Below are 17,299 nucleotides of genomic sequence, written 5' to 3'. Positions count from 1 at the left end.
GGATGTCCATTCGTCGTCAGCACCGACATCGAGCAGTAAGGACATCAAGACCGGTCACATCAGACCGGAGATCAACTTTGAGTAGACGGTCCGGTTCAACTTCGAGAGGCGCACGCCCGATGTCAAGGCCTACCTCAGTGAGATCTATGGAAGAATCAGTGGTTCAGGTGATGGAATCAGCTTCACGCCATTCTTCCTCTCACTCCTCTGGACAGTCTTCATCGAGATCAGCCTCTCCAGAAGCCAGCAGACTTGCTCATCAGTCTCCATCACAGCAAAGGGAGACCTCCTCTGCTGTGCACTTGTCCCCGAGATGGCTTCTCCCCGAGATGGCTTCTCCCCCTGCATCAATGGAAGGATACTGGGGCGACACAGCGGATGCAAGAATATGCCAGTCCCATCGATAGGTCACCTTTACAAAGATTGGTGCAGGAAGTGGACCGGTAGAGTTCCCCTAGAGGTGGCGAACGCACAGGCAGATCCTGAGAACTAAGGCATGACAGATCACGTTCCCCCAGACGAAAGGAACGCACAGACAGGTCACGGGGACGATGACGATGACATAGTTCCCATTGCTGAAGTAGAAGGACACCGTTGTGGTCTTCTTCTTCCACCCGATCGTCCAAGAGGGATAATTCTCCTACATTATCGGCAGCCCTATCTCGAGGGTGTCTCCGATATATGATATAAACACCTGCCATTATGTGCTTCAGAGAGGGGCTCAGCAGCTGAACATCAAAATGTCCGCCCCTCAGGTGGCGACAACTGTGACCATGACCTTTGAGACTGCATCAGAAGGCAGCGTCTCATCCATTGCTCCCCTTGGTTCCAGGGATTCTAGACCCTGTGATGGACACCTTCCTGACACCAGCTACGATCAAGGCAGTACCAGCTCGAATCCAAAAGAAGTACAAGCCCGCTTCCTCAGACCCCGTCTACTTTCTACTTGAAGACGGATCCGCCTGCAGACTCAGTGATCGTTGCGGCAGCGAGGAAGACTCATGCTGTCACTGCATCTTCATCGGTCCCCCCCCCATAAGGAAAGCAGGTCCCAGGACTCTTGGGGACGTAAGGTTTGCAACTCTGCAGCTTCATCGCTAAAGGTCTCCAGTGCGGCTGCTTTGTTAGGCCGCTATGACAGGGCCTTGTGGGACTCCTTGGACCGCTTCAAAGAGAAGCTGCCAAAAGAGTATCAGAAGGACTTTGATGAGATCATCACCGAGGGATCACTTGTTGCAAACCAATGATCAGCACGGCAGCAGACGGCTCAAAGCTATCTGCCCATTCTTATGCTCATGGAGTCTGCGCCAGAAGATCCTCATGGTTGAGGCTGACAGGTCTCAAGCCTGACGCACAACAGAGGATACTAAATCTCCCATTTTCTGGCTCCTCTCTGTTTGGCACTCATACAAATGAGGAGATGGGCATAATGAAAGCAGAGCTTGACACCCTCAAAGCCATAGGCTTGGAAAAGAAAAAAGAATACAAACGTCGATACAGGCCCAACCAGCGCAAGGGATACCAACAGAGGGTTCAAACCCCTCAATGGTCCCAAGGGAAAAACCCAGGCAAGTCGCATATCAGGGACGTAAATCGAACAGAGGTAGAGGTAGTCACCAGCAACAGTCCTCTACCACGGCTAGATCAGGAGGAAAACCATGCGCAGTGGCTTCCTCTGGCGCCGTTGCCCACTCCAGTGGGAGGAAGTTCTTCACAACATTTGACAGAGTGGTGCAGCATCACAAAAGACGTTGGGTGCTCAATATACTGCGCAATGGATACACACTACATTTCTGTGTGCTTCCAAAGGACATTCCTCCAAAAAGATCTCCTCAACAACTAAAGTTGCTCCGTCAGGAAGTGAAAACCTTTCTACAAAAGCAAGCCATAGAAGAGGTTCCTTCCTCGCAGCGGGGGAAGGGAGTCTACTCCAGGTACTTTCTTGTGCCAAAAAAAGATCAGGAGCACAAGTTCAGACCTATTCTGGATCTTCGCCTACTGAAAAGAGTCATTGTGAAGGAGAAGTTTAGCATGTTGACCCTTCATCAAATATGTCCACATCTGCAAGTAGGATGTGTTTGGTGGACCTCCAAGATGCGTACTTCCACATACCCTTTGCACTGCGTCATCGCAAGTATCTGCGGTTTGTGGTCGGACACAAACATTATCAGTACAAGGTCTTACCCTTCGGGCTCAAGTCTGCCCCACGAGTCTTTATCAAGTGCATGGCAGTGGTGGCAGCCGCCCTTCACAGAAGAGGTCTGTTCGTCTACCCTTACTTGGACGATTGGCTTCTCAAAGGGCCATCTCCTCGACAAGTAAGGAGCGACTTCAATGTTTGTCTGCAGCAGTTACACAATCTGGGCCTTCATGTCAACATGGAGAAGTCCGTGCAGCAGCCACCCAGACGATCCATTATCTAGGATCGACTCTGGATACAAACAATGGAAGAGCATTTCCTTCGGAGGAGAGACTTTCTTCAATGCAGCAGAAGTGCAGGATTCTGCCCCAGACAGAACATCCAGCAGTCCGACAAGTTGCATCCCTGCTGGGGTCAATGGCCTTCTGCATATTTCTCATCCCCAACGCCTGGCTGAGAATGCGACCGTTGCAGCAAGATCTAGAAGAAAAATGGAATCAAGCAACGGGTCGCTGGGAAGATCGGATAGTGCTCTCCCAAGCAGCGAAATCATCCATCAAGTGGTGGACTCGGCCTAAGAATCTGTTGGTGGGAGTCCCTTTTCACCAGCCAGTTCCAGTGCAATCGTGGGTAACAGATGCATCTCTGCAGGAATGGGGGGCACATATGGGGTGCCTTCAAATGCCGGGCCGGTGGTCCACAAAGGAACAGTCCTACCACATAAACATGTTGGAGCTACGAGCAGTCCACTTTGCTCTGAAAGCCTTTCTACCTTCGATCAAGTTCAGCTCGGTCCTGATCCAAACAGACAACACGAACACCATGTTTTATTTAAACAAGCAGGGTGATGCACGCTCTCGCCCTCTCTCCCTGGAGGCTCAAGAGATCTGGCACTGGCTACTAGCTCAAAATCTCTCTATAGTAGCAGTGCACTTTCCAGGAGAGCAGAATGTCAAAGCAGACTTACTCAGTCGGCACTTCGAAGATCAGCCAGACTGGGTGCTACACGACGAGGTGTTGGCAGATCTTTTCCATCAATGGGGTCGGCCATCAATAGATGTGTTTGCAGACGACAAAAACAAAAAATGCCACGCTTTCGCATCCAGATTCCACCGTCCAGGGACAAGGGAGAATGCGCTTTTGATGGATTGGTCAGGGACATTTGCCTACGCCTTTCCTCCTCTGCCTCTGATCCCGAAGGTGGTGTCAAAGCCCATCAGATCCAACATGAAGATGATTCTGATAGCTCTAGACTGGCCGCGGCAGTGGTGGTACCTGGACCTTCTTCAGTTGTTGGTGCTCCCACACAGGAGCGGACCTACTGACCTAGATGGACGGGAAGATTCTCCATCCCAGCCTTCCCTCACTGAACTTGGCAGCATGGCTCCTGAGGTCCTTCAATACAGACATTTGAAACTGCCGCAGGACTGCATGCACATTTTGAAAGAGGCTAAGAGGCCCTCCACAAGAGCGTCATATGCGTTTAAGTGGAAGAGGTTCTTCATTTGGTGTGTTGAAAATCCCTTTGACCCTACGAAGGGGCAGGAGGATGTCATTCTTCCTTACCTTCTATATCTAGCTAAAGCAGGTTTGAAATATGCTTCAATCAGGGTTCATTTGTCAGCCATTACGGCGTACAGAAAATCACCCAGCCAACCTTCCTTTTTCCAAATGCAGGTGGTTAAGGACTTCTTACGGGGGTTGAAGAAAGTATATCCCCCTGTTCGGAACCCTTCTCCTCCATGGGAGTTGAATCTGGTGCTGTCCAAATTAATGGGTCCTCCTTTTGAGCCCATTCACAGGGCCTCTTTACAGCATCTGTTGTGGAAGGCCCTTTTCTGGTAGCGATAACATCAGCGCACAGAGTAAGTGAAATCCAAGCGCTGTGTGCAAAAGAGCCTTACACGGTTTTTCACCACAACAGGGTTGTATTAAGGGCTCACCCTTCTTTTCTGCCTAAAGTTGTATCTGATTTTCATATTAATCAGTCAATCTCCCTGCCATCCTTTTGTCCAAACCCCGCAACTCCTGCTACGTTCCTTGGACCTCAAAAGCGTGCTTAAATTCTATCTAGAGGGTACCAAGGGCGTAAGAAAATCGGATCAATTGTTTTTAAATTATGGTGCCATGAGAACAGGCTCCACAGCCTCTAAAAGATGCATTTCTAGATGGATAGTTTCTTATATAAAATTGGCTTACCAGCTGGCTCATAAACCCTTGTTGTTGTCTCCTAAAGCACACTCCACTAGGGGAAAAGCTGCCACAGTAGCTTTCATGCATGATGTTCCAATGTCAGAGATTTGCAAGGCTGCAACCTGGAGATCGGTTCACACCTTCACAGGGCATTACTGTCTAGAATCCGATTCCAGGGCTGATACTCAAGTGGGCCAGGCCTCCTTGAGGCATCTTTTCGGATAGTGATCTATCTGTACAAGCTTGGTTATCTAAACTGTTTGGTTAATTTACCGTTATGTCTCTTTGCCCGCAGGTGGATGAGGTGACGCTCGCTATTCTATTCTAGTGATTATGACTATTGATGAGGAGTCCCTGGAAGAGAAGGATTAGTTACTTACCTGTAATCCTAGTTCTCTTCCAAGGGTATCCTCATCAAAGTCATAAGCAACCCTCCCACCTCCCGTGGTATTTTAAAGTTATTGTCAACTCGTTGTGCCATGGCTTTTTGAGTCACCGCAAAGAACAACTGACCTAAACTGTCACCCCTGAGGCATGATAGGAAGCTGGGGGTCATGACTGCCTTAAAGGCCCGGTGCCAGTTTATCTCTATGTTGCTATGAGTTAGCTTTTCAGTCTTTTTAGACTGTTTTTTTTGCAATGCAGCCTGGGAGCTGTATATGCTTCAGTCCTATGTGAGAGGTTTCCACTGACGTCTGAGCATTTAAACAGTTTCAAAACATGTTTTGCTGTTGGTTTCTCCTGTTTCTTATGTTATGATATAATGGGGAGTATATATATATATATATATATATATATATATATATATATATATATATATATCTCGATACCTTCACTCCTCTCTGCAGCGCCCAGCCGGAACACCACCAAAGGATGAACAACAGACTCCAAATATCGTGGAAAAATGCAGGTCTTTATTTATCCAAATAGCCAGACGCGTTTCGAATACCTTTATATGTGGGGCACATATATGATTGTCTTTCCGGAGTCCCGCACATGGGCGGGAATACTCTAGTGCTGATGACTGTGATGAGGATACCCCTGGAAGAGAACTAGGATTACAGGTAAGTAACTAATCCGTCCTGTTCGTGTCCGATGCCAAATGCAGATTATCAGTGAAGGTTTACCAAAGTAAATGATGTGTGGGAACTGGCCTTCACTTACGAAAGGCAAAACCTCAACTGGCCTGCAAAGCCCCTCATGCCCAACAATGGTAATAAATAGCACACTACATTCTGCACACTATTAGGGGACTTGTTCCGTTTGCAAAGTAATTGTAATTTATTTATTTATTACATTTATATGGCGCAACAGCTACCCTGAGGGTTTCCCGGCACCTTGGATCTGAAAAATGCACGTTGAGAAGGAAGGATTAGGAGAGGAATGTGGAGTCTACTGATTGAATAGCCATGCTTTTATGCCCTTCCGGAATTGGGTGTAGCTAGGTTCCAGACGTAGCTTGAGCGGAAGTGAGTGCCACAGAGCCAGGGCTAAGAAGGAGAAGGAGCACCCGCCCAATCGTGCCTGTCTGAACCTAGGGAGCGCAAACTTAGCCTGATGCATTGACCGAAGGTTTCTGGAGGGTAGATAATTATGCGCCAGTTTCCATAAATAGGCAGGAGCTTCCCCTGTGCTAATCCTGAACATGTAGCACAGAGCTTTGATTTTGATTCTGTTTGCTATCTGGAGTCAATGTAATTTCTTAAGGTGTTCCCTAACACTCGTACGCCCAGGGAGATGGAGCAGCAGCCTTGCGGCTGTGTTTTGAATGGCCTGAAGTCGATTTGTGATATCTTTATTGGCTCCTAGATATAAGACATTCCCGTAGTCTAGTCTTGAGCCAATGAGGGCCTGTAGAACTGTTCTCTGTGCCCCTTCTGGGAGTTGCCATAGGATTTTCCTCAACCATTTGAGGATGACAAAGCACGTTGTCATCCTGTAAACTGGACATCCGTTTTCCTCATTCTATGTTTCATGGCATATTTGCTGTACTGTGGGAATAAACTCCAGTTTGTACTTTGCACTGTAGTAATAAAATAATTAAAGGTGTGTTTATCAGTAAAAGAAAATGCAAGGTAGTGGCATCTCTCAGAGCAAGTTATTGTGAGGCGATTAACCATCTACTGTCACCCATTGTCACAAGTACCATTATGACCCTGTATGGTTGTGATTTCAGAAAGTCCTTTCCAAAGGTAATCCTTTCTGCCCCTGTCACCGATTCATGTGTCCAGTTCAGCTTGTTGGTATCATTGAATAACATATTTTGTTGTGTTTTAATTCTAAGTCCTAAATAAACCTTCTGTCCCCCATTTATGGCATTTCATTGAGTGGTTAACATAGCAGAATAAAGATGCTGTACAGTTATACTAAATACTCACATATTGATTTACTTTTTTGGTTGCTCCTGATTTGATGCGTTGTTAATAAGTTATAATGGATTTGATCTATACATTTTATTTTGTTTGTTTGTTTGTAGGTTCTTGAATGTATAATTTTGAGTGAAGAAACAACAACTTCCTCTAGTCGAATATTTGTCAAAATATTCTTTCAAGAACTGTGTGAATATATGGGACTTCCAAGACTAAATGCAAGATTAAAAGATGAGTAAGTGCACACTTCGTTCAAACAGTGCAGTCTTTTATGACTGTCACACAATTCAGTCTAACCATGGATATGATGGAGCTTTAGGTGGGAGAAAATGTCTTTATTAAGATTACAATTGTTCCTAAATAAAATTTCTATTCTTTTTATTTATATCAGAACATTACAGCCTTTTTTTGAAGGACTACTACCACGGGACAATCCAAGAAACACCCGATTTGCGATTAACTTCTTTACATCTATCGGCCTTGGAGGACTAACGTAAGGATCTTAGTTTTTTAAACCATAATTGTGATTTTTATGCATTTCTTTCAAACAAAGTAATAGTATCCTCCTCCTGGTCCTAGGGATGAGTTGCGTGAACACTTGAAAAATGCCCCGAAGATTATTATGACTCAGAAACAAGACATTGAATCATCAGATTCTTCTTCATCTTCATCATCAAATTCTGACTCCTCTTCTGATTCTGACAGTAGCAGTGATGGGAGTTCCAGTTCATCTAGTGAGAGTGACTCCAGCTCTAGTAGTGACTCAGGTATTATTTCAGCTCATCATCAGTGCTTTCCATTTGCTATTATTTACCTAATTTAGTATTCCTCTATCCAATCTTTTGGGAATGTTTGACCAAATGCAACCTACACCTCTGAAAATACTCTTATCGAAGAGAAAGTGAGAAGGCAAGAGAGACATGTTTTCGGATCTCCTGCTTACAGTGGGTTATTACATATTTTACAATGTATTTTGTGCTTAAATGACAAGCTGAAGAATGCTAAAAAAATATTTTGAATGTTAAGGCTTAAAAAAACAATATAGGAAGATCCAATTTATGATCAGGCATTTGTCTACATTGCATATGATTGCTTTTTGTTTGTCTATTCTCTCAAACCATTCTCCTCCTCTATCAGAAACTCTTCCCTGCCCCCAAACCCCCCCCCCCCACACCCCCTCCCACCCTCTATCTCACCATGCAGCCAGGATCACATCTGATTCACTTGTTTTGTTAATTTTTTGGCTCTCACACTTTTATACATAGCGAACTGTCTAGGTTTGTCCTTGCTGAGTAGATCTAAAAAGCTTGAGCCTTTAGGTCGCTATTACAATTAACTCCTGTGCCAGATTCATCAGTAAGTAGCTTCACTTGTCATTAAATCACTGTGCTTATTTTAAATTGTGAACAATATCTCCACCGTATTAAGGTGTGTGAATTGCTGCAGTGGATCATTGATGGTAAGAGGATTCATTCTTGATTGTATGACGTGAAACCCAGTTATATTTTCCTGCCATAAACATTTCAAAACTTGTCATGTTGTCTTCCGTGGAGTATAGGTGTTTAACTCTTTCCGCTGATTTGCCCAACAGGAACACATCATCTTTTAATCTGCAGAAAGATTAAGATTGAGAACCAGGTTCACTACATTAGTCATACTTCTCCAGTAACTGCAAAATTTTAGATACATTTACAAAATAATATTTCATTACAATCCTGTTAGAGTTTCTAATTATGAAGCTTTAAGACACGCACGAGCGGTAAACCCATTGACTTATGGACCTGAACCATAAATCTAAGGAAGATGCAGGACTATAGCTAGCAGTATGGCCTTTGTGTATGTTCCAGTACACAGTTACCTCGCACGTGCTATTCAGCAGAAATAAATCTGTTTTGTAAATACATTGGTTACTCCCTTCCCCAAATTACTTCTATGAAACTTTTTCTTCATTGTGCCTTTTGTTTCCACTGCAAATTCCCTTTTAGGAGTCTGTAAGCTATGAAACAAATGTTTAATCACTGCCATTCAGCCGTTTGCTCCAGAAATTGGTGTAGATTTTCAGCAATGCTCTCAAGATCTATTAGCTGTAATGAATACGCGTAAAGCGCTCTCTTTGGAATCTGGATTGCCTGGAAAAACATATTCTGCTTCATTTCAGACAGAATTGAAAAATTAATTATGTTGTGTTGCCAGGGTTGGAATTTTGTACTACTTTATGTTGCTTCCAATACAGATTGACTGTCATATCCTCAAAGAGATCAATAAATAATGCTCTATGCCTTTTCTGCCTAACCCTTATGCTCAGTTCCTATGTCCTCTTTTGTGCCGCAGAGAGCCATGAGTTAGGAGCTAATAGAATCCCCCTATTAGACGAACAAACAAGCGTTGGAAATGCAATAGGTCTCGCATTAGAAAAGTTGGAGCTATTGGTTTTGTAAATGACAACTTTTTTTAATGTGTTGGTCTTGAAAATAGCAAAATTAATAGCTTTGTCATTTACAATGCCAATACTTTAAACTTTTTCAAATGTGACACCTATAGCATTTGTCCGGGTAAGGCAAATTAGTCAAAACGGAGGCAGCTGAAATACATTATTCAAGCTGTAATGAAAGACAAGCTCTTGGCATTGCTGTGCTTAGGATTGTAAAAATAAAAGAAATCACCAAAACGTTCCCCTTCTCAGCTTTAAACGAGCAAATCCAATGAGAAATCACTTTAAAATGTTCCAGAACTGCCTAAATGAACCCTGCCCAATAATTAATCATACAGAAAAGATATTAAAAATAGAGGGTTTTACATAAATTTCTATTCAGGTATAATGTCCCTAAGACATGAACAAATGATCGATATTATCCTCCGGAAAAGGTGGCAACCCTACGTGGAGATGATTAAACTAGGTTTGTGCCAGGAGTAACAAAGTCAATGAACCGGACAAAAAAAACACAGCCTAAAAAAGATACGATTCCAATCCAACTCAGTTTACAGCAATATTAGCATGCAGCATCTGCTAGGCACAATTCAATGTTCATGGCTCACTCCGTTCTATGATTACTTGAACTAACCCTACAAGTTATCCCTATGTTACCAGTGCTAGAGCGGACAAGCTGCTTTACAATGAAAACCATACAGGAGAAAAGGCTGATGGGTTTGTTATAACTATTAAATGTAGCAACAGTTCATTCACTTTGACGGCTGAGGGTTTAGCATGTTTAACATCACGAGTCTTCCGAGCGTCGCGTTTTTCATGGCAGACATGTTTTGAAGGGCATTCTACAAGTCTGCTGTGATAAAAGAGCCATCTTAGTGAGGGTACGCAACCCCAGTAACAAGCAATTATAGACAGCAAGAGTTGTTGGCGCAAGCTCTGGTCCGGAAAATAAAAACAAGATTAGGCTAGAAACGCTTACGGAACAAACCTCAACGGTTACTGCAGGAAAAACAATGTTCCCATGACACAAATTAGAACGCTGGCCATGTCGCTATTCTGAATCTATTATAGGTGGCAACAACCCAAAGACTCTACAATAAGTACATGGCGTCGAGGTAGCACCATCCTTTTTACAAATTTAAATTAAATGCATGCGGGTTTCTGGGACACGCCGAAAAAAAAGAGTACAGCTGTAGAATGGCCATGGTTTCAGAGGTGAGAAGCTGACTCGTCAGACGCTCGTTGATGTAGTGACCAGGAGCCAGGGGTTGTGTGCTCATTTCAAAGACATCCAACTAGAGGCCAAATGATCCAAACATTAACAAGGTGTGAGCAGGAGGGTGGGAGCGGATCCCTGTGCCCTTTAAAGTGAAGCTCTAGGCAGAGCACGGCCTCGCGGCCGTGAAAGACAGCAGGGATGTAATTAGGGGGGAGGAGAAGTAAGGGAGGCCGAGCCCGCTGGGGAAGACAACAGATGGCTTAGGTGTGGACGCGCTTTGCGCGCCCTTTGAAGTGATGGGTAGCAATTGTATAAATTAAAGCACTATGTGTCTGAATAATATGGGAATCTATGGGACGATGTTACCTATGGGACAGAGACTGCAGGCTCCTGGAATTCGCTGGAAGGCTTTTGGTATATGCTGTCGACAGTTTATCTGAACGAGTAAACATGGCAGAAGATTGTAACAATTGCATCATTGTGCTAGCTTGTGCCTGGCCTGGGCAATGATGGTTGCGTGTGGCCACGATCCTTTTAAAAAAGTGTATTTACCAATCAAAAATAGTAAATGAAAAACGTGTGGACATGAATTAGAACTTTTATTTTTAAAGCAGATGGGCCAGTAACAAATGCACAACAGGGGCCAATTAGGGGAGGAGAATGGCTGGGCTGAGGCAGAGCGCAAAGCCTTTGATGCAGCAGGGGGCGGAGCGGGAAGAGCTGCTGGCGGCACCAAGCTGACGATTTGATGCTGTGCACGCGCATTTTAACTCATTGCGCTTGCGCAATGAGTTAAAAAGCACATGCACTGCATGGAATCGCCAGTGGAATCGCCAGTGGTTAAACTCTGGATAAGCCAATATAGAGCTTCGCCAGCTATGCGCAAGCGCATCAGCAGGCGAGCCCTAAAAATGGGCCTTTACTGTGAAAGTTACCACTTGATAAAAAGAATATTGGCATATAATCTCCCCACAGACCATATGAAAATAAATCTACTGAATTCCAGAGCGGTTGCTTTAAGACTTCCCACAGGTCTTTTCCATTTCGGTTCAAGAGTAACCAAAGCACCTAACTTAATAGACTGGTGCTTCGGGGTTAAATAACATACTATTTACTGATATCCTATGTACTAGCACTGTACTTAGAGGCAATTCATGGTAAGTCAAATTACAGAGCAAACCGCACCCCTTCACTTGACCATATAAGCACAATTCAGCCATCTGTTGCAAAGAGAAGACCTTTCTTTCTGTTTTTTGTATAATACTGCCATGCTAGAAAAGCTTGCGGTTCAAGAACAGGTTTCAAAGGTAAGGTATTGCTGGATATCTGGAGAGGAGAGAGTTAGTAAAAAACTGAACTTGGAATGGTAGTATAAACTAATACACAGGAACAAATGAGTAAATGAAACATTTTGTCGACATGAAATCTGAATATGCGTATTTTCAACTGTTTTATTAAGACTAAGAAGTTTGGTGGTGTCCTGAGAGGGAACCGCCATAAGTTGTCTAGCATTGCAGCAAGTGGGCGGGGGTATTGGAGACTTCCTGCAGATGACATGGTTGCTTGTTGAGTAGTTTCTTTACCTTTATTTAGGTTTCAGGGTGGGGGGGGGGGCAGTTTTTAGGGCTGGAGTGATTTTAGGGCTCAGTGCGGGGGGGGGTTCGGGTTGGGGTAGTTATTGGGGCTGGGACCTGGTGTTAGGGCTCAGGGTAGGGGAAGGGGCAGTTTTAGGGCTAGGGCAGTTTTAGGGCTCGGGCGGGGTGTTGGGCTTGGGGTAGTTAATATGGCTGGGGCTAGGTTTTAGGGCTCTGGTGGGGGGTTGAGGTACTTTTTAGGGTTTAGGGTGGGGAGGTTTGCAGGACTGGGGGCTTGGTTTTGGGGCTCAGGGCAAGGGCGCTGGGGTCTGATCTTTACCTTGCATATGCCTTTATCAGTCATGCCTTTACAAAGAAATTTGTTGTAAAGGCATGTGTAGTAAAGATGCGTTTGTGGTTGAGACCGCGTTGTTTAGGCATGTGCTGTTTAGGCATGTGTTGGTGAGGCATGCGTTGATCTGTCATACAACCTGTCCTGGGTTGTGGAGGTACATAAAACTGGTTGTAGTATAGGTGAAAGATTGCTTTACTGCCAACAGTTTGTTCAGTGTTTGGGCTTGCTCCTGTGTCCACTCAGTCCTCCGGGAATGGTGGGCAAAGTTTCTAGATTTGGTTGGCTACCTAAATGCAGGTAAGGTGGGGTACCTAAATTCAGACGTCACACAGGAATAAGTAACTTTAACATTTTATTCTGGCCTGTATTGGGAGCCATTGAAGTTCCTTTAATAGCCTCAAAAACAGCCTTGCTTGGGTTAGAAATTGTTGAGGACTGCAGGCTCAAATGGTGTTGCCAAAATCTAGTAAAAGATTAACTAGTACACAGCACTTGTTGGTTGGTTGTGCTTAACTTTCTTCATAAAATATAGGAAAATGTTGAAGAAATGGGTTCACTCGTGTGGTGTTACTGATGGTGTTGTAAGTGGTTACGCCCACTGATTTCACAGATTAGAGCAATGAGTGGACATCAGTTTTAAGTTGAGTTTATTCAGAAGTGCAGTATCAAATGTGTTCTTGTGCTAAGGGGATAATGATGACTATTTTAGCGTTTTGTGATTTAAGTGAGGAATGTTATTAAACATGCATTGCTGGGTCTTTGTTAGAAACACCTAAAGCTGAGAATGTCATCAACATTTCTGCCTTATTTCTGGGATCAATAATGGTAGTCTACAATAGCAACCCATAGACCCATGAGAACCTGAATATACAACATCATGCCACAGTGGTTTACATAGATAGGTATTGTATCTAGAAGAATTATATTAATCGGAGACAGGAAAGTCTTCTATATATCAGCAAGACAAAACAAACCCAAATAGTTATAACGTAGCAAGATGAAACAAAAACAGAACCACCAATTATATGAGAAAAAGTAAAGTTCATCTATACTAGTGTTAATATGAAAAAACAGTCACAGGCACTGGCGGAGAAACGGAAACACAATTGTAGTAATTAAAAAGTGAAATGTGTCCCCAGTGTCGGAGCCCCAACATTAATGGTATACTTGTAATCAAAAAGATGTATAAGGCTTTTGTAACATTTTCAGGTACGTATCATGGAGAGGTGAAAACATACAACTTTCTGTTTGTCTGTCCCAATAATCGGTCAACAACATTTTGACCATTGGGTAAGGGTAAAGGGGTCTCATCAGTAGTTTAGAAGGACAGGGACATGTTGAAGACAAGATGGTACTGAGGTGAGATGCAAATAGTGTGCATGCTCACCGGTTGATATAATAGAAGGATAATATATACCTTACTCTCTGGGAGTCACAAAAGTAAAGTGTTAGGTCGTCCCAATCAATTTCGAACGGACACTGACAAAATCTCCTGTTGCCTGAGATGGGAGGGGGGACAGAGACTGGGAGCAATCCTTGGCAAAGTATAATGGAAGGATCTGCCAGGGAGGCATCCTGAAGTGGCACTGAATGTGCTTCAGAAATAAAGAGACTCGTTTGGATAAAGTCCTTCTGCTTGTGTGTATGCAAACCCTCGGCTAGAGGATTGTGGAATGATCTGCTGGGGCTGTGAAGTAGCGATGAATGTCCTTAAAAAACTACAAGACGCTTTGGGGAGAGAATCCTGCCTGCACACGTGTATGCGGAAGACCATTTCATTCAGATTGCTTTCTTGTTTCAAAATTCTGATAGAGACTTCTAGGAGCAGATCCTCACCTTTTGAATATCCCCAAGAGTCCGACTGTATCTGGATACCTATCAGCAGTACCTCTGCTTGTCTTTAGGAAGTATCGTGCAGCTCAGCAGTGACGCTGTTCTGCTCCGGAAATGACATGCAGAGTCTGTATAGGTGCCACTCAGCCAACTAATACCACTTTGTAGCCGTTTCCAGAAAATGTACTAATTGTCTATCTAACTATTCGGTTTTTGAAAAGTTATTGTTTACTATTGTGGAGCAGACAGAAGAAATCAATCTTACCAGGCTTTTACAATCTTCAAGCTTTTACACAAGCAGAGTGCAGAAACATATTTTAAGCCTGTGCAGCTCACATTTGTCTCCCACTTTCATTTTTTTTAACCTGATGTCCAAGGCTCAATATCATTTCTAATTCCTTTTCCTGCCTTGGTCTCTGTAGAGGCTTCCTCATTCTCTGTAGAAACTAAGAACCTTGTTTAGATAGTCGCAGTCAGCTCATTTCTTCGTCAGGAAGACGGAGTAAATTGCTCTGTCGCCCAGATAGAGGTGCCACATGTCTAATTAAGAAATGATTGCCAAGCTGGTGGTCATTTCTAAAGCAGTAGCATGAACCGCCATCACATCGGTTCTAGTCACTGCTGTTTACAGTTTGGTGTAGGGCTCTGTCAACATAATGGAGCCCTGCATCAAACTGTTTTCTATTTTATTTTCAAAATAAAAAATCCAGAAGCAGGACTTTCTTTTTAAAATAAAAAAGAAAATGCTCCCCTTGCCATGGAATTTCTCTCCTGTGGCAAGGCGAACATTTAGTAGTTTTCACTGCACCTTACCGCCCGGGTTTTCTTGGCGGTGACGAACAGTGAAAACTGACCTCTAATTCCACCCATCTAAATCAAGTGGGTGGAATTACAGGTCTGCTTCCGTCAGGTCTTAATCATAGTAAAGGCAGAGTAGTCTCCGCTGCGAATAAACCTATTGTCTACCTGCATTTAAATAGGGCAGGCAGACCACAGTATTGGCAGGCAGGGAACACTGTTGCCATTGCAACAGAGTTCCCTCACTGCCAACATATAAAGTAGGCCCTATGTCTTGGTTATCTATTCTACCAAATGCAATGGTGTCAATATTGTTAATATGTGAACACCTGCTGGAACAAATTTTGTATTCTGCCTAAATACAATAGGAACTACAAAACAACAACAGATGTATATAAACACATATTTCCCAGAACAAACTGCTACTTTTATAGAAATACAGCAGGAACCACTAAAAGCTGTCGCTTTACAAAAGAAGATGGCTTGATTTCAATTTTTGCCTACAGGAAGGTTCTGTCTTAGTACCTTAGGGTGGAAGCTTTCAAACATGAGAAAGCTGTTCTTGTCCGTTGATTTGTTATGAACTCATGTCTTAATTCCATCATTATCCAGTACAGTGACGAGGTACAAGAAGACTGCTTCATGTTCATGCTTCATGTTCACGTTGATCGTGAATGTGAACTTTAGATGTTCATCTTTTGTATTCACCCACCTCTGAAATTCTATTGCTTGTTGTTCCTTACCGTGGCAGATTAGCAGGACATAGTCACCATAGGGGTTCCACAGGGCTCAGCACTCTCACTCATCCTTTTCAATTTACTCATGGAACCCCTGGTAAACGCACTGAACTCTTCGAACATTCTATATCACCTATATGCGGACGACACTCAACTGTAAATGAAAATCTCCCAACCAGAAGACTTCATCTACCTCAACGCTATTCTACAGAATACTCAAAGTTGTCTCACTGACAACCACCTCATGCTTAACACCCAAAAAACTGAATTCCTTCTCATCTCCCATCCTAATCACACACCCAAGATAGACTTATGGTTGAAGCATCTTACTTCCTTTGACTGCTCCCCACTTCATTGACTCTGCGAAATCCTTGGGAGTCCCCATAGACAAACACTAAACATGCAGGTGCAAATCAATATTGCCACTAAGGGAGCTAATCATCAGATAAGCATACTAAGGAAACTCAAGCCCTTCCTCCCTCAGAATGACTTAAAGATAAGTCTCCCTCAAAAGAGCACCATATGAAGGAGAGATCATCTTCCTCAAGCAAGAGGGCTCCAGGTCAGTGTTCAGAGTCACACACTGTTTTCAGAGGCCAGACCTCTGTCGATGTTGAGTGAATTGCGGACACCTAAGAAGCTTAGGCTAGAGGTCCCCGATGCCATGCAGATCAGGCCTTCAATTAGCTATTCTGGATCTTTTCAGGACTGCCACTCAATTATCTGGGTTTCTCCACAATTAAATAGAGAGCACTCTGTTCCTGAGAGTTGGCAGGCTCCAACGACAAAACCTCCCAGTGCTGCACCTTCAGGGACTTCAGCCGGTGCTTATGGTGACGTTGAAATCGACCAAAGCAGTGTCTTTTTTTTTTCTTTTGGAGTTTTAAATAGCGCAAACGTGACCCGAAGGTATCGGAACACTTTATTTGAGCACCAGTTGCGTTACAGATGGACCCGTTCATTTCTTTTGTTGGGCACGGTGAAATTAAGTGATTTGCCCAGAATCCCAAGATGTTCAGCGTCCCTGCTGAGATTCGGACCCAGTTCCCTAGCATCGAGGTCGACCGCTCTAGTCGTAAGATAACATCCTCTCCATATAGTGGCAGGTAAGTATCATCCTAGTTCTCTACCTATTTGTTTACAGCCTGTGTCCAGCTAATGGGTGCAAGTGTTCACAAAACACATGTGCTCCTAATACATCATGTATGTGTAGAGGTATTGAACATGTTGTAAATCTTTGTGTTCGGGTGTAACTCTGTGTTTAGGTGAGTTGACTTGTGTCCAGTATGTTTGACTTAAATACAAAAAGCACTTGTTATGCATCACACATCTACCATACACGTAATTGATTCCACCTCTTCTATATTTAGGTCGAGAATAGTTCTAGTATTTATCTGGGAACAGCCACAGTATTCATTTATAAGAAAAGGTCAGGTCATGTGCCCCAGGGTATACACTACAAAAAACTTTAGTATTTGTGAGTAAAAGTATATGTATGTGTGGAAAAATATAGGAAGTGCCTCACATAAGGAACCACTAAGCAGCGATTGCCAGGTTCTCACCAATGTGCTCACTATTTCTTCCATACATTCCGAGGCTAACCTTGAAGTTAGTCATAGTCATAAGGTGGAAATATCTGAGTGACAAGCGAAA

At 43.6% G+C, this 17,299-nt stretch overlaps 1 protein-coding gene across 8 annotated transcripts in view; it reads left to right on the top strand.

Moving 5' to 3' along the window:
• Positions 1 to 17,299, top strand: part of CWC22 (CWC22 spliceosome associated protein) — a 466,526-nt gene that overhangs the window by 427,100 nt on the left and 22,127 nt on the right. For all 8 annotated transcript variants that reach the window (XM_086956220.1, XM_086956217.1, XM_086956216.1 and 5 more), the window contains 3 exons: positions 6,810 to 6,937; positions 7,094 to 7,195; positions 7,282 to 7,469. In XM_086956220.1, coding sequence (XP_086812346.1) covers positions 6,810 to 6,937; positions 7,094 to 7,195; positions 7,282 to 7,469 — 418 coding nt within the window. The remainder of the gene's footprint in view (positions 1 to 6,809; positions 6,938 to 7,093; positions 7,196 to 7,281; positions 7,470 to 17,299) is intronic.

The sequence above is a fragment of the Lissotriton vulgaris genome, chromosome 2_1 (assembly GCF_964263255.1).
Source record: "Lissotriton vulgaris chromosome 2_1, aLisVul1.2, whole genome shotgun sequence".
NCBI classification, from domain to species: Eukaryota; Metazoa; Chordata; class Amphibia; order Caudata; family Salamandridae; genus Lissotriton; species Lissotriton vulgaris.
The sequence above is the reverse complement of the archived record's forward strand: the minus strand, read 5'-3'. Positions and strand labels throughout refer to the sequence as shown.